Source organism: Vanacampus margaritifer, chromosome 5, assembly GCF_051991255.1.
Source record: "Vanacampus margaritifer isolate UIUO_Vmar chromosome 5, RoL_Vmar_1.0, whole genome shotgun sequence".
Lineage (NCBI taxonomy): Eukaryota > Metazoa > Chordata > Actinopteri > Syngnathiformes > Syngnathidae > Vanacampus > Vanacampus margaritifer.
Window position 1 is genome coordinate 15,131,667 of NC_135436.1, and position 23,137 is coordinate 15,154,803.

Sequence of the window (23,137 nt, forward strand, 5' to 3'; positions counted from 1 at the left end):
TGCATGTGCCTTTAGAAGGCTAGAAGTTAAGCCATTTTACACATTTACGCACACACACACACACACACAGAGATGTCAGTGGAAGTGAAGGACAGGTGAATGTATCCTTATCGGGATTTGAGGTTTAGCGCTGATCGTTTCGGATCGCTCCAAGCCGAGAAAACGCACCATCAGCCATCTGGGCTCCTCAACTCGTGCAACAACATTAGTTGAACTTAAGTGGATTAAGCTGGCCGTTGTGATATCTGCTTCGTACTTAATGAGATATTGGCCTTGCACCTGTCTTAGCATTTTCTGAATGTTTACTATCATGGTTGTCGTTTTCTTCAGTGCTCAGCATGTGGTGGACCATTTTAGACATTGGAATAGATTAAAAGCACATTTTGGAGAGAGAGAGAGAGAAAGAAAAAGATTTTTGAGAGGATAAAGTTAACTAGTTTACAGTAGGTACACTGACTAGCCATTACTTTGGGTTCTATACAGATATAATAATAAAAATGCAGTTTCACCTAAATTCACCCTTTAGGAAGACGATGTTCAATTTTGCTTAACTCATTCACTGCCATTGACGACTATAGATGTAAAAAATTCATGTGAACTATTTCTATTAGTTTTTTTTTTATGAAAACCTAGAATTGTTTTTATTGTACATTTATAACAGATATAAAATTATCATACGATTGATTACGATTAAACGCCCCTTTTTTTTTTTTTAATTAGGCCCGTCAGGCGATTCAATTTTTTTATTGTAATTAATCACATGACTTCAGTAGTTAACTAACGATTAATCACAAATTTTATACCTGTTCTAAATTTACAATAATTTTTTTCTAGGTCTTGATACTTTTTTTTTTTTTTTACTTATAGAAATAGTTCAAATGAATTTTTGACATCTATAGCCGTCAATGGCAGGGAATGAGTTAAAAGGGATTTCCCCCCCCCCCCCCAAAAAAAAATTCTTTACAATAATATGAACACAGAATTCGGATTAATATTGCGTTTGTGGAATATGAGTTAAGCAGTAAAATCCAGCCATATTACTACATTTTAAGTGGCGGCCATTTTGCCACTTGCTGTCAACTGAAAATGACATCACAGTTGCCCAGGTAATGACCAATCACAGCTCACTTGTTTTCTGAAGTCATGATTGGTTATCACCTGAGTCACGAGTAACTGTGATGTCATTTTCAGTTGACTGTTTAAACGCATTATTAATCATAGAATGCCATGTTTAGACTAGTGTGGACACATACAACATATTATTGTCAATATTTTTGGTTGTGGGGGGTTGGCTTCCTCTTTAACACTGTGGCTGGTCAAAGTATCTGCATAAAAAAAAATATATATATATATATATATATATATATATATATATATATATATATATATATATAAATATATATATATATATTTTTTTAAACTTTTGTTCAGACTAATAATCCAATAAATACTTGACCTAATGCTGAGTCATCAGTCAAAGAAGATTTCTGAAAATGCCTAAGTGGTTAAAGGTTATCATTTAGTGTTGTTTGACGGTAAAGACAAGTGCCAAAATCAGTGAAAATGCTGTACAGTACACTCATGCGGGCTGAAGGGTCCAGATGCGGCTGTGTTTGGTGTGTGTGACAACATTGATGCAATACCTGTGTGCGATCTGTGCATCACTGTGGTGTTTTACTATTTGACTGCGAGTTGTCCACTTTTAAAAAAGTAGGCGCAGTGTCTCGATGGTTGGTCCAGCAAATTCCCCAAATAGTTCAAATTATTGTCTGAATCGAATTTGATTTGCCTAATGGTTATCTTACTGTATTTCCTCAGGCAAAAAAAAAAAAGAAGGCACATTTCCCACTTATGAAGATGACCTCCACAATACATCAGGATGAAAAGGATAATCTGGTTTGTTTAGCTTGGATAAAACCGCCTCTTTAAATCTTTATTGTTGTAAATATTGGTATAAAAGGCCTTTTTTCTGTAAATAATGCACCCAAGGTCCTCAATTGTCGATACGAGTCTAATGGCATATTTTTATATATTTGTGTAAAGCTTTTTGTTTGTATTTTTTTTTCTTTCCTTCCAGCATGCCCTGTGAGCACCACCTGTAAATTATACCTGTCATCTCTCTCTCTCAAAAAAGAAAAGAAAAAAAAGGACTAGATGGCCTCTATTGTTAGCAAGCAAAGGATCTGTGCCATTGGTGTTGTTGCTGGTAGCCAGTTTGACTCTTGATTGTGTTTTCAACATGATGGATGTCTGAAAGGGGTACACAATTGCAGCGGGTGCAATTGCTTGACATCTCGCGGTTGTCATGTGTCACTTCCTCTGTTTACCTGTTTTGTTGTTTTGTTTTGTCGTCGTTGATTCATACTTGTAATTAAATACATTCACTGGTGCCGTTGTGTTTGTGTTTTTGAGCTACCAATGTCCATAATTATCAGACAGTTTCATAGCTGTTAAAACGTGTATGTTGGGTAAATTTCCATATTTGAGGAAGGTGCTGTCATGTGATGGCCACCCACTCTGTAACTAATCAGTTCAACATTGAGATCAAATATCACTACGAATATGTCTGTATCTTGTGTATGTGCGGCAATTTCTCCCTCAATCTGTTTTACACAAGTCAACACATTTTTCCACATTTTTTTTTTACCATATATGCAAAAAAACTTTTCAAGATCATAACAGTAATTGTAATATTAGAATGTGTAATATTTATGAATTAAGGGTTATATTTAGCAAGACATGTAATTTTTTTTCTACAACTCTTACAGCCCTGTCATGTGTGATTATTATCCACAACAGTCATAGCTATAAATTGCTACATCTGGTAAAAATCTGTATTGTGCAAGCTTTTATAGGTCGAATTTGAATTAAGAAATGAAAATATTGAAAAAAAATCTGATGTGCTAAAAACAAAGAAATGAAATGGGCTTCAAAGATATGTTAGAGGACTTATAAATCCATCTGTGATTACATAAAATTTCCTGTTGAATTGCAATTAGTATTTGCATCGCCACCAAACGATACACCACTTAAGATACATTTTTTTTTTAACAAAAATTAAGAGAGACATATTGCGTCTTTCATTGTTCTATTGAAAATGTCTTATGTGAAAAAGGAGGTTCCTCAGCTATTTACACAGAGGGAACTTTTTCCTAATAGGAGCCACACAATACTTGTTACATATTTATTTACCTTTGAAGCAACGTAAACCTAAGGTAAGGTCCGATTGCACTTCATTTAAACCTTTATTTACTCAGGGACGGCCAAATGAGAGCAAGCTCTCGTTTCCATTTAGGCCCTGATTACAAGCAAACCATTAAAACAATGTAAATGCAACAAAATGATGACCTGAGGATGTGACAATTTTTTTTTTTTTAATGGTGCAAAATAATCGAAAGCATCTTTCCCCAGACTCAGTTCTATCATTTGGGATATTAAGAGCTAAACATGCTTGTATTATAACTAAATACCGAAGCTGCATGTGCAAATTTATTAAATAGGCCGATACCGTAGATGTTAAAGAAAGGTCGTGATGCTCCTCATGGAAAATGTGTGTTTATAAACGCTTTTTTTGTGGCCAATGGGAGTGTATTGGTTCACATGGCTAACTTTTATGCTGCTAGCTTAAATTCTATTCCGGGTCAACGTCACAGACATAGTGAATGATATATTGATTCATTGTTGTTATTTTCATTCTTGAGATTCCTTTTTTATAAAATGACACTAGTATCTTTAATGTCTGATGCTTTTTTAAATGGCAACAAAAAGAAAGCGAATGTGACTCATTTTTCAACACAAATATAGGTTACATCGAATAATTTTTCCATAGTAGGGAAAGCAAACATGTACATCTTGAAAGACTGAATTCCATTTAGTTGCCCGAATAGGCTGCTATTATATTATCCAGCTGTTAGTCTGAAGATTAAATGAAGCTATAGACGCCACATGATAATATATTTGAATCGTACGTGCGACCACTAGACCTGTGCGATCGATCGATAATGCAATTAAAAATACAAAAACGAATTATGCGCAGTTGTCACGGAGCATTAATTTAACAACACGTTAGTCTGAATGGGTGAATACATTGTGTGACGCTGTAAACAAATTTTTATTCAGGTACAAGTGAAAGTTTGATCATTATGAAAGATGAGCTCTCAACCAATATATACATATAAATATTATATGCTTTCTATGGGCCTATTCAATGGCACGTTTCACAGCTCTCACAAAGTGCTTAAGTCAACCTCCTCAAATCAGATGCAAATACATAAAAATCACAACAAATCATTGAACCCAGTCTTATTGTATGCTTGCATACACAAATAACTAGCAATAGTACCTAATGACCAGACAACATAAAAGCTGTTTATATCTATTTTTAATTCACCTTGTTAGCAATTTATTGTTACACTATTATGAAGGAAGCACATAGTTGCCATTGCCCATGTTTTTTTAATTAACAAGATATAAAATACGAATATCTGGTATACATAAACAAACAATAATGAATAAATAATCAAATGAATAATCTTAAAAAATGTGTAAAAGTAAGTTACTATATTCCAGAGTAAATAATTATTGATTTGCATTTTTCATTTGTGATTAAATTAAGAGACTTCAAATAAATATAACCCAACCGGTAACTAAGTATGCAAATTAACAATACTGCACATCAATTTTATCTTTCAAAAAGAGTGATCATTTCTCATCCAATGTAATCCTGTATTTTGGTTTGCACACTAGTTTTCAAGGTCGATCCAAAATGTAGCACTGTAACGGGGGAGTGGAAAAAAAACAGAAAGAAAAGAGTGCCATTGCATTGGCCACGCTCACAACGCGTCATCGCTCGGCAGTGACGTAGGCTGAGCTCGCGCTCTCTGTCGCAAAAGAGAGCTAAGCCTGGGATAGTGAGGGAGGATCCCAACCGGCGCCGTGCTTCCATCCAGAACGAATTCAACCAACTAACTTGGTTCACCATTTGTGGTCATGTTCGTGACGCAACTTTGAATTTCCACCACTTGTATCCACCGAAACCGGTAAGTTTGACTACTTGCACACGATTGTATTTGAATGGGTGATGAGAGCTGAGTTTACTCCACTTTTCGTGTTGGACTTTTTACTTTCATCACATTAATTACACGCGGCGGAAAAGTGTCTTTGTTGTTTTTAATCAGTGAAAAAGAAGTTTTAAGAGTTGTGACACCGCTGCTTTGCCATTTAATAATGTACGGCGAAAAAGGCGTACATCTTTTCAAAAAGGGAGTTCGTTAGCTAGTGATGCGTTCACGTCCGTCTGCTACAAATGGTGGTTCGTAACGTTCAACAGGCAGACCAGAGCTTCTGTCCAAAATGTTGACGCAACTGATAGCCGACTTGATGATGTCGCTCCCAGTGGCGTGATCTGCCCTTGACTGCAAGACCGATGAGGGGCAACATTGGCTTGCAACAGGAATAAATGTATCCAAATTGACGTTTTGGGGGGCCTACCTGTATCCCTTTTGGCATTAGTCCAGACAACGTTGAAGTCCAACAATTACTTGTGTCACCTTTCATATTGTGAAATTTAACTCATTCACTGCCATTGACGACTATAGACGTCAAAAATTCACGTGGACTATTTCTATTAATTTAATTTTTTTCCATTTCATTTAGTTCTTTATGAAACATAGATTTTTTTATTGTACATTTATAACAGATATAAAATTATCATGCGATTAATTACGATTAAACGCCCCTTATTTTAAATATATATTTTTTAAATTAGGCCCGTCAGACGATTACAATTTTTTAATTGTAATTTTATATCTGTTCGAAATTTACAATATTTTTTTTCTAGGTTTTCATACTATTGTTAGCAAAATTGGAGAAAAAAAAAGTTAAACTAATTGAATTTTTGACGACTATAGCCGTCAATGGCAGTGAATGGGTTAATAGCACCTTTTAAGCAAGTTTAAGATGGGTACAGTAGGTTATTGATAGTGTAGTTAAAGATGGATTTTTGTTTTTGTTTATAATAACCCTGCCCCCTCTGGTAGCCCTCTTTAATTTCCTCTGTTGGAAAAATCCCTTAATTCTTGTACGAGTGATGACTGTATGTGAATTTAAAGGCCTCAAGGATAAAGAATTGCATGCACACTTGATATCCACTTTTTGTATTCATTTTTAAAAGGGGGAGGTTCACTAGGACAACTCAAGTGTTGCCAATTTAGCAACTTTATTGTATTTATGTGTTTTGCGCAAATCTAATGACTCCACCGAACTTGAGTTCTTTTGTGGTGTTATTGGAGTCTTCTGGAGCACCTGAGAATCCCACCAGAACAAGAGATGTTCACCCAGTGTGTGTTCAGACTATAACTGAAGCCACTACTGGCTTCTCCCCATAAAGAAAACTCAATTATATTTCCCTTTGTTGAGGCAGTACTTAATCACCAAGCTGCTGCTGTCCATCCACCCATTTGCCATGCAGCTTATCCTGCTCAGGGTTTTAGACAGCTGGAGCCTACCTCAGCTGACCTCGGGTGAAAGGCAGACTACACCCTGGGCTGGTTGCTAGTCAACCACAGGGTGCACTGAGACTGTTTAATTTCATACTTAGGCTATTTAATTTCATACGTTTGACGGGTGGGCATTGGGCAAGCTATCCAGTGATGAGATAGCTGAAGAACAATTGTTCAACTTTTGGCCAACTTGGTGTTCATACAATGGTCTGATTTGTTCTGTGTCACTGTTAAGACATGACTAACAAGAAGAATACTATGGAATGATGAAGACATGCTTAAAAGAAGAAGATACAACAGGTATTGAAGGGGATGATACTGGACTGTTATATACTTTTCCGTTCCGTCTTCAATTCCACTTATCCGGGGTCGGGTCGCGGGGGCAGCAGCTTTAGCAGGGAAGCCCAGACTTCCCTCTCCCCAGCCACTTCAGCCAGCTCCTCCGACGGGATCCCAAGGCGTTCCCAGGACAGCCGAGAGACGTAGTCTCTCCAGCGTGTCCTGGGTCGTCCCCGGGGCCTCCCGCCGGTAGGTGTTTTGTCCCCTTGTTGTTCCTAGGCTGTTCCCGCTATCTCAGTTCTAAGGGTTCCTTCCCCATCCCAGACTGCATGTTCAATGGGATTTTGTTCTGGGCTCATTGCCACTAAAGTACGTCGTATTCCGATGTTTTGTTCCTTGGCATTGTTGGGTGTTTTTAGGTGTGTTTTGGATTGTTATCCTGTTGGAGGACTTGTGACCTGTGACCAAGCTTTCTGTCACTGGAGAGCATGTTTCACTCTTAACTTAATGCGTTAATCGTAACAGTGTGCCAAAAAAAATCGATTCTCATAAGAATCACGATTCTCATTTAGTATGATTCAGAATCGATTTTAAATGTCCCATCGATTTTACATCGAACATCGATTTTATTTAAATTATTTTATGCTTTCTTACCTTTGTCTGTGTGTGCCTTTATTTGGAGCGCTTTTCATGTTGTACACGATTTGGCCACTGAGGGGCAGTGTGGTTCCACGCGGTCTGATACACTGTTAAGTTGTAGCCACATTAGAGAGTAGAAGGAAAAAGTCACCATCAAGTTATTCCAATAAAAGTTTTTTTTTTGCAGCGTGGAGCCGTTCTTTCGAGTGATAAAAGTGCCGCGAGTAGCGCGCTAGTTAGCATTAGCGAGTCAGACTGGAGTAGATCATTACAATTCCTTAGATTTTCTATAGATTGAAACAAAAATCATTGTCAATCAGATCATTTTGAAAAAAAATGGGAATCAAATCGAACCGTGAGACATTCAAAGATTCCCACCCCTAGTTAATAGTCTTGAAATGTCATTATACCTTGCAGAGATTCAAAACACCATGTGTGGCACAGCAAAGCTATGGATAATTACACAAGTGGGAACTTAGACGGAAAATGCCACAGGGGCTCGAAAGCTATTAGCCCAGATGTGGGCATCGAGGGCCGCAGTCCTGCAGGTTTTGCGTGTTGCCCTTCTCCAACACAGATGATATGTGATCAGCTCATCAGCAAGCTCTGCATAAGCCTGATAACGATCCTGTTGATTGGAATCAGCTTGTGTTGGAAGTGAGAAACCTACAAAACCTGCAGGACTCCGGCCCTCGAGGACCAAGATTGCCCACCTCTGTATTAGCCGTTGACACTGACAGCCATCCAGACAAACTCAGCTGAACTTATGATTTAAAAAAAACAAAAACAAAGTACCACTACAGGTAAACCTCATGCTTCCCTAAAAGTCCAAGTACATTAGAAAAGTTAATCACATCAGTACTGTGTGTGTGCTTCTCTGGTTTTATATCAAGTATTTGCCTCCAGATTTAGGTTGGTTGTTCAAGGAACGAAATCTGAAATTGTTAAGTGTCTGCCAGATGAACTCGCCAGTGACACAGAACAATGCCGGTCTGGGTCAATGTCTTTGTGACAAGGCACAAGTGACTGATTGTGTGTGTCATGTATTATTGCAAAGGATACATTCAGTCCCTCGTGCTAGTGGTGATACAGACATGAGCCTGTTACAAAACAACTGCTGAGCAAATAACAATGAAACCAACAAAGCATGAAATTGAACCGCTTCGCAGTTGCTGAATCTTTTTTTTCCCTTAAAATTATTCAATTCAACTCAACCACTTCAATTCATTTTAATGAGAAAAGACTACGGATATGATGTACTGTGCAGTTCATTTAGCTAAACATATATCTAGTCATGGAAAACATGTTGTTGCCTTCTCTATGCTGGAGAGCAAAGGGGCAAATTGCATCAAGTCGAGCTCTCATTACTATAAAACGTTTGCATTCTTGCCAAGGGACTTGAATTCTCACTCGTTTTATTTGCAGTACCCACTTTTACAGTCTGTCTCTTCCACATTCCTTTTTTTTTCTGGTCATGAACCAAAATAAGACTAGCTTGCATTTCTTTAGCTCTCCCATAAGAGTGATGATGGAAAAAATGAGTCAGGCTTTCACTTCTTTAGCTAAGTGGTTGGGTTGCGTTCCCATTAGTAGAATGATAAATTACCTTGATGTTGTATATTTGTTTAAAAATAGAAAGGTCTGTGCTGTTTCTTTAATGGGTATACAAAATATCCTTGATTCTGTTGACATTTTTCAGGGTAGTAAAATTACAAGCTTATATGAAGCATATGGTATACGTACACTACAGTTGGGATGTCCTGATTGGGTATCAGTATTGGTATTGGCTCTCGATCTGGATCTTTTATGGGCATGATCGGACCGATCCAGCTTCACACGTTTTTGCGGCGTTGCCGCACTTTTCGGCTGCCATGAGTCATAACGTCAATATTGGTGTATGGGATTACTTTTCACAATTCACTACGACAAAACAACAGTTAAACAGTGACATGCAATTTGTGTCAGAGCTCACTTTAATACTTCTAACTGGATATCTCACTTTAAAAAAGAATCATCAGGACCAGTTTCGAGATTTTTAAGTGCAAAGCCACAGCAACAAACACACGTGGAGGCATTTCAAAGAAAAGCTACCTCGGAATGGTAATAAGCACAAGGAAATAACACAGAGGATTGCCAAATTAATTGCTTTAGATGACCTTTTGTGTGTGATTCCTGCTACTCCTTAGGATTGAAGTACAGTAAAATAATTATTTATTTATTTATATCGGGTATCGGTATAGGATTGGAATCGTTAAAGAACATGCCTTAAAAAAAAATGGCTCAAATCAGAAGCCAAAAAACATTGATCAGGACATCTCTAGTATACAGTAGAGTCAATGGACATCAGTTCCTCTCCTGGGACTGGCTGGCCTGTAAACAGCAAAAATTTGTGAATAAATGACACCCATTCAATTGCATTGAGAATTTTTTTTTATCAGTACCTAAAAAAAAACTTTAATAAGCGGTGAAATACAGCCAATAAGTATCTTCCATGAAAAACGGGGGTTGGCTCCCACCTCCCAAAAAAAACATACAAAAATAATATTATGATTATTTTTAAAGAATATTGAAAATAAATCTACAAATAGGTGAATCCGTATGTGCCGATCAGCAAACTTGAAGGGGTCCACTCCACTATATGGTACATTACACTCTACTTGTGAGCTGTGCCTGAGCCTGCTATCATCTCTTCTTTCTCTCGCTCCAATCGAGTCAGCCAACTTGACCTCGTTGCGTTCCAATGTGTTAAAGTCTGATCTGACAGTGTGCAGGAGACTGGCATGTGCTGGTGTACCATTCCACTGGAAAACTTGACAACAGATCTCATGCTAACAAAGCCAAGGTCAGAAACATTGAATGGTTGAGGACCTGATTGACATTAGGGAGCCATGTATGAAATGCGCTGTTCGAACCCGACACAGGAAATTGTTGGCAGGTGTAGATACGAGCACAACGGGCTGTTCGTAAGCTGCATTGTTCATAAGTCATTCTATTACATATTCAATTTCGGTCTATAATTGTCATTTGAGATCAATAGAAAAAAATCTGTGTATATATATATATATATATATATATATAAATATATATATGTATGTATGTATTTCACATGTATTGTAGCATGTAATTTCAAATAAAAATATAACAATGTGTAGCAATTTGGACAAATATTTATTCCTGTTTCTTGACACTTTTAAAGTCATATTTCTTTTATTGTGGTTTGTAAGTGTCACGTTTAATAAAATAATACACTGTCAGAATAATTACAGTGTGGCAGCATGACAGCAATGAAAATAAGACCGCCATTTGTTAAATTCAACCTCCAAATTACTGCCAGTGTGTTTCCACATTATTACATGATAATTATATTGGCCAGGAAGCTGACTAGTTATAGTCACGACGGGTTATATATAACTACTGTTTTGCAATTTGGACAAATCCACCTGTGCCTTTTCAGGTGTTTTCAATGTGGGCGTTTTTTTTTTTTCCATCCGCATAAAATGACAACGACATCATGGATAGTTGTTAGTCATGTTTGTTGTGCAAGGTGAGATATTCCTAGCCGTGTTTATGCGCCGTTCTTAGCCCTCCATGCCGACCCTTTCTTCACATCGGTCTGCCCATACAAACCATCACCTGATAAAAAGATAAGGCATGACACGAGAAGACAAGTATTCTAACAATAGAAAGTGCATAAAAAATCAGCTATATACACTATATCAAATAAAGTATCAAGACAAACGTATTTTTCTAGTATTCAATTTTTTATTATTATTATTATTTTACTGTACTTCAATCCTAAGGAGTAGAAGGAATCACACACAAAAGGTCATCTAAAGCAATTATTTCAGTATGTTGCTGGGATGTAAAACAGATTGAGTGTGCTCTTCCCTCCTATTGTGTTGTTTTTTGCTTTGATCAGTCATTTTGGGTTTCTCCAACCTTTCCTCTACTTCCATTCTGCTGTCATCATCCGTGGTTGCAATTTCACAACCCCATTATGACCGAGGTTCAGCACCGCCCCTTGCGCAATTTCATTGGAGTCCAGCGCTTCATATATGAACTAGGGAAGAATTGGAATATCAAGTCAATCTGTTTGGCATCAGCTGTGATTCTCACTTCTTCGGCCTCACGACTCTGGCTGGAAGTGTTCGGTTTAGGTGAACGGTATGGGATTTTTTTTTCAATAGGTTTTAGGTGAACTAATGAATACACACTCACTCGCACGCACATACACATTATCACCCACATACAAAAAAAAAAAAAAAAAAAGTAGAGCAATGATGATGACATGTCAAATCGGTAAAATTACCGAATAAACAATACTGAGCTCTCCAGAAAAAATAAATAAATAAAAAAGCTGTGATTCTGTGGCTGATCAGCATGCTGGGATGGATTCAAGTAACTCATAGCTGACTCTTAATCGTGGTATGCATCAGAAGGGGAAAGTGTGGAATATTTTTGTTAGATACTTGTCCTGTCAACTTTAACGTAAATAAGCGTCTTTCAACACTCTCTGGTGGAATTTCAAGCATTTTCGTTTACAATCACTAGCAAAAAACAGGCAGTGTATTGTTTCTTTAAAAAGTACCTTGCAAATGAGTGTTTGTTCTTATAAACATGTATTGAACTGAGTATAATTGTGGGACTAATATTTATGCATATTTTATGACAAAGTGCCTGAGTCCATAATTACACATTTCATAAAATGTTCTTCTACAGATCATATGTGCATACAAGAATATATTGAAGAAGATGAGGAACCACCTTTGCTGCTCAGTTACTGTTCTGCTTACGGTAATGCTGTGCATTCATTTCATAGTAATAATACTAATACAAATAGTAATGTCATGATATTAATAAAATACATCTGGTAAAGTATATGCAGAAATGATACGTGCATATAGGCTGTGTCTTCATTATTTATTTTTAAGACGCATTAGAGGTGGCATGTGGTTAATGACGCATCATCAGTTTGAGCAAAAGCTTCAACGACTCATGAAATTGCATGAATTTGTACGTGTGGTTTTATTCCAGGTGTTTGGCTGTTGTGGGACTGCAGCGGTGCAGTGTCAGTGGGGAGAAGGATGTGCGTGCCGTGAATGCCCCGCCGGTCAAGAGCCGTCTAAAGTGAGTCAATCATCTGCTGTAGTGTCTACTTTAGCTGCATAACTGTTGAGTATGGAAAGCACTTTGACTGTCTTCCAAATGTACTGGCATTTTTCCATTCCCAATTTTTCATGACTAAATGGCCTACAGCGGGTCTTGGTCACCAAGCCAGGCCTTCAGGAACGGAACTACTGCGACGATTGTGAAAATAGAAAAATCTGGACACACAGCTGATAATCCATAGGGGAAAATAAAACAAAAACGTTTTCTTTACTTGTAGTTGTGTTTTGATAGCAGTTTGTGTGCAAATTCAGTTTTATTCATATCTATGAATGAGGAGGACCTTTTTATTCATATAGGCACAATTTTATTTTATTTTCCCAGATAACATACATTTAGACTGGCATCTTGAATGCCACACTTTGCTTTCTTTTAATGCGACCTATTTTGAATGAGTTAACGTTTCAAATTCGGTTTCATGGCTCAGCAATATATTTTGCATTTTGTCACTGTTGACATTTGGTAGGCTTTTGTGATTAGCAATCAGACAATTTATGATTGAGTGTCATTTGCCATATTGAAGACACTCCTTGCATCGGCAACGTAATTTTGTGAGTTGAAAAATAGATTCATTTAACTGGTTTCTCTTATGACACAGCTTTCAAAAACTAAACAGTTTATTACTTGTTGCGGTTTTGCCAATATATAATAAGAGTTGTATTTATAATGATATATTTTGATAATATTCTAATATTTGTGGATTTCTGTCTTACCAGCCTTGTGGGCAGATACAGAGTCGGACGGAGGAAGCGCAGTGTCGTTCATGCCAGACAGGAACCTTTTCAGACTCATTAGATTCTGAACGGTGTCGTCAACACTCCTCCTGCAAGCTCCGTGGGCGAAAACTGTTAACCCCCGGCACTGCAAACTCTGATGCTGTGTGTGGAGGCTGTCTGCCTGGGTAATGACCTCAAGTTTTTTTTTGTTTTTTTTTTACATTTGTTGCAATTGTTGTCTGCTGTCTGTCTGTGGAATCTTTGAATTTGTTTTGTCGTATTTAATTGAAAACAAAAGTATACTATTTGCCACAGTTATCAGATTGCTGCAGGGAAATCCTTTTTGGTGCTTTTTTTTTTTTTCAATATTGTCTCTCTTCTTCTCTCTCCTGCCAAATATGGCTGGTTCCATTTAAACAGATTTAACTCCAAACCAAGAGTGGGAAATGATTCCATGAAAAACCTCTGTGTGAAGAGTAAGCATATTTTTTGTATATATTTAACGGCCAAATGAGGGACTGATTAAATCTTTTGTGATGACAATCTCTCCCTCCAGTGACTGTTCGCATCAGAAGCGTGCGCACAGTTGGGCAAGGCTTGCTAAACGGTGCCGGAGGACCAGTCAACGACACAGTCATGCGCAGCGCTGAGGAGAATACGGCCGAGTATGCTGTGTTCGCCTTGGTGCCGATCTTCTGTGTGATGGGCCTGCTGGGTATCGGCATTTGCAACTTCTTAAAGAAGAAAGGATGCCGCTGCAATGCTGAGAAGGAGGGGGTTGATGCCGAGTCGGCCACACCTCAGAGAGAAGGTGAGCGACGACCTGACAAGATACCGACCTGAGAAGCTGAAAGGGAGAGAATGGAACGGGAGCATTACCGTACATTCAATCCCGATTTTCTAAATGCGTGAGTGTCTATGCAGTGTGCACAACCACTGGTTTGGTAGTATATGTAATGGTTTGCACTTTGACCTTTTCCAGGCCCATTCATTGCAGGTCATGTATGCTCTTATTTTTCCAAGCGTACACTGTTATTATTGTGATTTTTTTGAGGCAGGAGAAAAAACATTCCCAACATCTCACTAGGGAGTCAGACAGAAAATAACTTTTGGTAAACAAAGAAGTGAGGAAGGGAAGAGGGTACCCGGCTTCTCCTGAGGGACTGTGAAAGGGAGAGACTGAGAGCAGGCAGGAATGAGGGAAGGAGTGATGTGGGCAGAATGGGCAAATTAAATCAACCAATTAAGAGAAAAATAATGATTTGGGGAAGAGACATCTGGTGATAGACAATAACAAATGGATCAATGTAAAAAAAAAAAAAGCATTTGAATAGAACCAAGTCAATTACTGTCTAAACTTTTTCAGAGGGCTGCATACAGAAATTCATGACTATCTTTCATATGCTCCACGTTCATCTTATAAAACCTACTTAAGACAGGACTGCCTCTCAGCTTCGTTATAGGTGTCAGGGAAAATAATTACAGATTTTGGGCTGACAATACATTCGGGTGGATCATTGGTCTTGTGAATCCGATATTGACACAAAGCAGAAAGAACAAAACAAAACACAATTCATCCATCCATCAATTTTCTTAACCGCATGTCCTCACAAGGGTCGCGGGAGTTGCTGGAGCCTATCCCAGCTGGCTTCGGGCAGTAGGCGGGGTACACCCTGAACTGGTTGCCAGCCAATCGCAGGGCACACAGAGACGAACAACCATCCACACTCACAATCACACCTATGGACAATTTGGAGTGTTCGATTAACCTGCCATGCATGTCTTCGGAATGTGGGAGGAAACCGGAGTACCCGGAGAAAACCCACGCGAGCACGGGGAGAACATGCAAACTCCACCCAGGAAGGCCGAAGCCCGGACTCGATGCCCAGACTCGATCTCTTGCCCTTTGCACTGGGAGGCGGACGTGCTAACCAGTCAGCCACCGTGACACTGAGCGCAATTCACTTTATTATTATCCATCCATCCATCCATTTTCTTGGCCGCTTTTTCCTCACAAGGGTCGCGGGGGTGCTGGAGCCTATCCCAGCTGGCTTCGGGCAGTAGGCGGGGTACACCCTGAACTGGTTGCCAGCCAATCGCAGGGCACACAGAGACGAACAACCACACTCACATTCACACCTAGGGACAATTTGGAGTGTTCAATTAACCTGCCATGCATGTTTTTGGAATGTGGGAGGAAACCGGAGTACCCGGTGAAAACCCACGCAAGCACGGGGAGAACATGCAAATTCCACCCAGGAAGGCCGAAGCCCGGACTCGATCTCACGTCCTCTGCACTGGGAGGCGGACGTGCTAACCAGTCAGCCACCGTGCTGCCCTTTATTATTATTATTATTATTATTATTATTATTATTATTATTATTATTATTATTATTATTATTATTATTATTATTATTATTATTATTATTATTATTATTATTATTGTCAATTAGGTTGTGATTTTGGGTATAAACAAACATGGTGCAAAAAGCAAAAATAAATAAAAATAAACATATTTGTCATCGCACGTTACTTTGTGACAGAGAGAGAAAAAAAATCAACGATACAAACTTTGTCTGGCTTTCTCCAGGCTTCTGTGTTTGTTGTCACAAGTTGAATTCCTTTATTTTCTTGTGGCATATTATTCCTGTGACTTTAGTGAGGTGCTATCATATGAAGGCACCGCAGAGTGGAAGGCTTTTCTCACACTTGGTCGGACAGCAAGATGAGGAAATCTTGGCTGGCAGTTTAATTTGTTTGTTGGCACAGCAATTATGTGGTTGAGCTCGCACTCGCACAACATAGAATTAAATTACTCCAATAACACCCTTGCAAATTAAATGTTTCACAGTTGTCTTGTTTGAAAAAATGTACTTCCTGATGGGGATTGCAGAAAAGTTTAGTTGTTAGTTTGCTTCATAGCAGTGAATGATTGCTTCCTAGGCTAGTGTGGTGATTATGAAAAGATAACAGCTTTAAACTTAAAACTACTCACTCGATGATGCAAGAAGACAGCATGGCATTTAAGGAAGTGGAGATGTGTGTCATGGAAATTAGTCTGTGCTGACTTTGCATTACATGCTGTATTGTTCTTTATTGTATTGATGACGTCTTACTGTTGCTTGATCCATCTTTTACTGAGCAGCCAGGGCCGACACTCATCTTCCCCTTTTACCCAATAGTCTTCAAAGAACTGGCAAGTTCAATGATGACTTTGCCGTCACTGGCATTGCCCTTCTGTGGCCACACCACAAAAAAAAACACTTTTTGAGTCAATCCTTTAGTTGCTCACTGAGCTGAAGTCTCCCACGCTAATTTAACAGTTCTTGTAAGGAGCTATGCATACTTGATGGTTTTTTTTTAGATGCCCTTCCAAGCTCAGTGGCTGGTGTGTGCACAGCAGCAACCTGAAGTAAACAGATTGACTAAGCTGAGCTGGCTTTTCCCTTTGACCTGATGGCACAAGCCGTGACAGCGGATGAACCATAGTATTTTTTTATTTTTTGTTACAAGGACGTCAGAGCTTGAGCACAGCTGCTCTCCACAAATGTCTTCTCGACACGCACGTGAGGCAAGACCGCTCACGGCTCCTTTTAGACAACGTTGTCATGAATGAAATATTGATTAAACTGTGATTTAACAAGCAAGACTGTGTGATACCACCGGCACTTAAGACATCTAAAATCCACACTCCCGCAGCAGCTGGCTCGGTGCAGAATATGCATCAGTGAGCTTTAGATCTACGACTCTTAAATGCATTCAGATTGTAGCGTGTTGAAAGAGGACCGAACAGTCAGGTTTGAGTTGTTCTTTTCCTCTGGTGAGAATCTTGTCGTGAAGCGTGAGCTGTTTCTGCACTCACTGGAAACGCCCCAATCCCATTACCTCTTTTCGCAATCCTTCTCCACCCCTTTCAACAACACGTCAGCCTCATGTGAACATGACACTCCATCCTTGGCTCGTCTCCTTTCCCAGCCGGATCAATAATTCAATTAGGTGCTCACCTCATGGTTTATGTCTCCTCTTTCATCTCCTTTACGAAAGCCTTCTCTTCTACTGTGCTGCTCTGTTTTACATCTGCTTGGGAGAGGAATAGCGCCTGTAGCCGTAGGGCCGAACTGCATATTTGTTTGCCTCTTCTGTCTATCATTTTTCATTATTATGTAACAATCTTTGGCGTGTTGTGTATATTAGGTCCTTGTTATAGTTTATAGTACATACCGTTCAGACTCCAGCACATACGGTATGTCATCAACTCAAGTCGTTCGGGAAGGCCCATGAGGAGGACTTACAGCCTGGGCAATCTCAAGTCACATGCTACAATGTTAAATGTGACTTATAGAGTAGTAGAAAATAAGTTAAGAGAATTAAGTGTTACGGCCTCTCTTGAACGACACGTTTAACATCAAATTCCACACAGCTACTAATGTTGATTAAACAGATTGCTGACCAAAGTATTTTCCATCCTTCACTGCTATCACTCAATTCTCAGGTTTTATGGGATGTCAGGGGGGGGTTGCCATGGAGCCACCATTATCAGTCCCATCGTGTGCTAAGGCACAGTATCCGAGCAATGACATGCACTGTGTGAACAGGGCTTGAAAGTGTACAGTGGCTGCCACTTATGAATGAAGTACATTATTATCTGCTGTAAGCCAAACATGTGTGGTTGATTCGGCATACTTTGTAAACAATGGCTTTGTCACAGACTATAAAACTTATTTTACCCCAGCAAGATTCAAACTTGGAGCTTTTAGTCTAATTGGAACATGCATGCATCTACGTTATATTCATTTGCAACATTGAATACATGAACGTGTTTGTTAATACATAGTTAAACAAGAGACTGTCTGACTTTGTGATATAATAGTTTAGAGCGCATTAAATGCTTATTAAAATGGTCTCTTCTTTGCTCTAGGTAATAATTACGACGACCTAAATGAAGACACCATCGGCGTTCTCGTTCGCCTAATTACTGAGAAAAAAGGTGGGTTATGTTCTTACTTCACTTACAGTCACAGGATTTTTTTTTACACAGGTTTTTCTGAATAAAAACATTACTTCACTGTTAAATACTTTCTCTTGTGTTATTAACTGATTCACTGCTCAAATTCCTATCATTTCACTCAAAGTGGAATTAACTCAGTCCCTGCCATTGACGGCTTTAGATGTCAAAAATTCATTTGAACTATTTCTGTTAGTTTAAAAAAAAAATCCACTTTTAACAAGAGTATGTAAACCTAGAAAAAAGTTGTTATTGTACATTTAGAACAGATATAAAATTTGTGATTAACCGTGAGTTAACTATTGAAGTAATGTGATTAATTAAAATTACAAATTTTAATCGCCTGACGACCTAATTTATAATAATCTTTTTTTTTTCGTTTTTAAAATAATCTTTTTTCAAACAAAGAAAATATTATTAAAATTAGGGCGTCAGGCGATTTTTTTTTTTTACAATTGTAATTAATCGCATGACTTCAATAGTTAACTCATGATTAATCACAAATTTTATATTTGGTCTAAATGTACAATATTTTTTTCCATACTCTTGCTAACAAAAATGGAAAAAAAATGTTAAACTAATAGAAATAATTCAAATTAATTTTTGACGTCTAAAGCCGTTAATGGCAGTGAATGAGTTAATTCCACTTTGAGTGAAATGATAGGAATTATATATGCTTGGACAAATGTATCTATGTTTTGGTTTTCAGAAAATGCTGCTGCTTTAGAAGAACTACTGCAGGAGTATGAGAGCAATCAGATGGCCCTGAGCAAAGTCTCGTCAGTCAAGTAGGTCCACACACATACTGGCACCACTTCCACACCGCTACATGCCAACATGTATTTAGTCATGCTGTCCATGATAAAGCACGAAGACATGAAGAAAAATTGGGGAAAAGTGGTCTTTTCTTTGTATTTGTCCACCACTAAAACGGCAAAGTGATTGATTTGTGGTTGCTCTTTTATGGAATAATCATCACTAGTCAAGCGCGTACAATCTATTTAGCTTATAGGCAACAATATGATACAGTTCAATTCAGTAGTTGAACTGACTTTGTGAGTACGTAATGCATAAAGGCTGAGATGATGCACAGACTCTAGTAATTACTACTGGGAAAAAAAAAACTATTTTTAAATTTAAACTGAATGCCCTGCTATTGGCTGGCAACCAGTTCACGGTGTACCCCGCCTACTGCCTGAAGACAGCTGGGATAGGCTCGAGCATGCCCGTGACCCTCGTGGCGATAAGCAGTACGGATAACGGATGGATAGATGGATGGTTGTAAAATATGCAGGTATGAGTTCATGTAATTTTGCTCAGAATTATCAATATGGTTTTATGTAATTTTAGATAATAGTGCTTCAACAAACCGATGTTACTGAACTCAAGCGGAGACAAAAAAAAAATCGTTTTGAGTCCTAAACGTTCTTGTGCCTTCCTACCGATGAGTTGCTTTTTCATTATTTTAACCCTTTCGGACCCATAGATGATTGCAGTGGACATGACATATTTGTGTGTGTCTAAACCAAAAAAAACGCATAATTAGGATGATGGCAACACTTCTGGTTCATGATTGGATCCTAGCTAACCAATCACAATTGCAAGTTGATTTGCATGATGTTCATGTTAAAAATGTTACATATAAGCTTCGTAAATTTTTCAACTGTTTACAGCCATACTATCCTGGCGTCCACTATAACAAATAAAAACGTGAAATAACCCCAATTTTTTTCCATGTTCTTATGTGGGAAAAGAGTCAAAATCAGTAAAAAAAAATGCCCAGCAGAAAAAATGCGGGTCTGAAGGGGTTTAATTGAGTGTTACATTAAAAGCAGAGTCCTCTGTGTGACACCATAATGCTTTTAGGGCGTAGAGCATTTTGTTTTCATGTTTATAAATATAACAACATCTTTAGATCGCTACAGAATGACTAAATTAGCTGTTACTGTTAATATACAGGAGGTTGTGGGTTCAATCCCCAGCCGGGTCATACAAATGGGACCCATTTGCCTCCCTGCTTGACACTCAGCATTACGGGTTGGAATATCGGGGGGTTCAATGATCCCCGACCGTAACCCTCTATTGCTGCTGCTCACCGCTCCCTCAGTGGATGGGTCAAATGCGGAGATTGAATTTCACCCCACTTAGATGGGTGTGACGACCTTTCATTTTCGAAAAATATATTTCCACTGTATAAATCCCCCTAATTTTTCCCCCCTCAGGTTCCCGATGCTGTCTGCCTTGACCTCATTCTGTTCCCTCCCGAGACTTTGCCCCCATCAGTCGCACCTTCACACCATCTCTGGCCTCTCCGACTTGGGACCAAAGCACGGCTACCGTTGCTCCCGATGTGCCCAGAAGAAATGGCCCACTGTACTCATACCCCCTCTGGATTCCCTTAAAGATCCACTTAAGCCCCCACAGACCCTTATCATCCCCACCCTGAAAACATCCACTGAGCAGAAGCGGGACCCCCTGCTGTCAGGAATGTGTGTTAACACTCCTGCCGTGCCAAATACTGTGCAGGAGACCCTGGAGGTCAATGAGGGAAAGGAATGGACAGAGCTGAAAGTTCTGTCTGTGGGAAGGTGAGACCTGTTGCTGCCATACAATACATATCTAATCATTCCTTTTCACAACATCTGAATCATTTAATGGAATTTGCAACACTCGGGTTCAATTTCAACATGGATGCATACCTTTTCCCTTGAATGAAAATTCTTTGCCACAGTCAAGTTTGCGATCCCTTTACATCTGTTCAGTTAGCTGTAAAGCTATATAACGTAAACATTTTTTTTTTCTGAACAGATTTCAAGTGGCTCAGATCCCTGAATACAAACCAGTCATCGAGGAATCGAGGTCACCATCTCAGGAGCAGCGTAAATCCCTTTTTGGTGGGATCCAGTTTTCTTCCTCTTCGTTAGCAGGCCTCATGAGGTATGGCAGCAAAATTGTCATTTTCATCCCCTACTCAAACAATGTTTACAAAATTAGTGTCTGTAAAAAATGTTTGTCAGCTCTGGCCAACAAAGAATACAGATGATCAATTATACATGCATAAGTTTATTCAAGGCCCCTACTTGTAAAAGTAATGTTTCAATGACACTGTTTCAGGTGACAAGAGAGGCTGCGTTGTTACACTACCTCTGACAAGGACAACCACTACGGCAGGCTTGCAGCGTGACACCAACATCGAACCTGCAAGAGGTTGTTTCATGACGAGCAAAATGAAACAAAAAAAAAAGAATGAACAGCAATCCAGCTAATCCAAAACTAAAATGTGGATGAGCACTTGGAGCTTTATACTATATTATTGGATTAGCAGCTGTCATTGCTCTGCACTTTAAGGGCAGGTGAGCGGAAGAATACAAGCCAGTGTTTGAACATTCATAACAAAAGACACATGCTCAGGTAAACTCTCTCATGCTTACGCAACAGACAGTCTTTATTCCCTCTGTAAAGGACAACCCTGTAGTGGAAAGAAAACATAAAAATCCATGGTGTGTGCATAATATGAGGTCAACGTTCTACTGGTTATTGTGCAACATGATCCCAGAATATGAATGAGGTTTTCATCACGATGATCATATGACAGGTTGAAATTATACTACAATAGCAAGTAACGGAAGAAGAAAGAAAAAAAAAGTTCTATTCAACTTTGTTAATATTCTGTTGCGTCCATGTTATCTGGCTGTTTACTGCAGACAAGAATGAGTTGAATAGAAATTATCCACGTTTTATAATAGAGTTTTTTTTTATGAGGCATTCAGCAGGAGTGAAAAGGAAGAAATTTTAAGTGGTCACATCAGTCTTCTACAAAAAAGAAGAAGAAAATAAATAAATAAAATAAAAACAAAAAATGAATGTACATGTGACAACAGCTTGGAAGACAGATTTTTGGGGGGTATCATTTCATACTTCTAACATAGAGCTGCTCATGCAAAAAATATCGATGATCTTTTCAAATCTAGACAAAAAAAAAACCTGGAGCAATCAGTCAGTTAAAAAAAAAAAACCTGACCGCTTACTTGACTTTTAAAAAGACCAATATGTACATACATTTGCTAAGAAAAGGGTTTGTTAACTTATTTCCACTTATAACTTATTATCATTTATTCAAAAAGAACTTGTACTGTATATTTATAAAATGGTTGCTGAGGTGTTAGTGGTTTAATTGACAATTTCCTGAATTTTAAAGGTGCATTGTGGAATTTGTCACTTTTTTACTCGCGACTGTCACATCTGGCCTAAAGTGTAACTGCAGCCTCTCAAGTTCGTGTCCATGGTGCGCTCAAATCAACTCTTTGTTTTTGCGGTTATCCTGGAGTCTGAGTTGGAGTTTGGAGATGAGCATGATGTCGCCTTCCACTACTCCACCCCTCCCCACCAACAAGAAAAGCTTTAACAGTAACATTTCAAACTCACAGTGCACCTTTAAATTCCGTACTATATCCTATATATAGCACTTTTAATGCTATTATCATGTTACAAAGAATATGACAACAGGTTTAATTTATGGGACATGATGATGAGGAGACTCGTTTTCATCAGTTGCCCTTGCATGTATTCAATCTCTGAGGTGTTGGATGAAAAAAAGCATCTCAATGTCACTTTTTTATTTTGTAAATGTATGTTTTTACTGTAGAAATAAAATGAGGACATTTTGAATGCCGTTTTGTCTTTTTATTTTTAAATAGAGTCTTACTAAGGGTGTCAATGAAAGAATGCAGTAAAGATGCTTGAACTTCTTGTGCGTGCATTACAGTATAGTGAAGTGAGTTAGGAGCACTGATCTGAATACATAACTGGATAGCCGAGAGCCCATACACGCC

General features: G+C 38.6%; 1 protein-coding gene across 1 annotated transcript; it reads left to right on the forward strand.

Annotated features, from left to right (window-relative positions):
* Nucleotides 1-4,891: 4,891 nt before the first annotated feature.
* Nucleotides 4,892-22,973, forward strand: relt (RELT TNF receptor). Its single transcript, XM_077566742.1, has 11 exons — nt 4,892-5,039; nt 12,138-12,212; nt 12,453-12,545; nt 13,301-13,485; nt 13,721-13,776; nt 13,857-14,111; nt 18,219-18,287; nt 19,015-19,093; nt 20,528-20,893; nt 21,114-21,242; nt 21,420-22,973. The coding sequence occupies exons 2-11, from the start codon at nt 12,171-12,173 to the stop codon at nt 21,421-21,423; spliced, it is 1,278 nt and encodes a 425-aa protein (XP_077422868.1). The 5' UTR covers nt 4,892-5,039; nt 12,138-12,170; the 3' UTR covers nt 21,424-22,973.
* The last annotated feature ends 164 nt before the right edge of the window (nt 22,974-23,137 follow it).

Coding starts and splice junctions, on each gene's coding strand:
- relt (XM_077566742.1), top strand. CDS start 12,171: ATGAGGAACCACCTTTGCTGCTCAGTTACTGTTCTGCTTACG. Junction 13,486..13,720: donor TGTGGAGGCTGTCTGCCTGG/GTAATGACCTCA, acceptor CCATTTAAACAG/ATTTAACTCCAAACCAAGAG. Junction 18,288..19,014: donor CCTAATTACTGAGAAAAAAG/GTGGGTTATGTT, acceptor TTTGGTTTTCAG/AAAATGCTGCTGCTTTAGAA.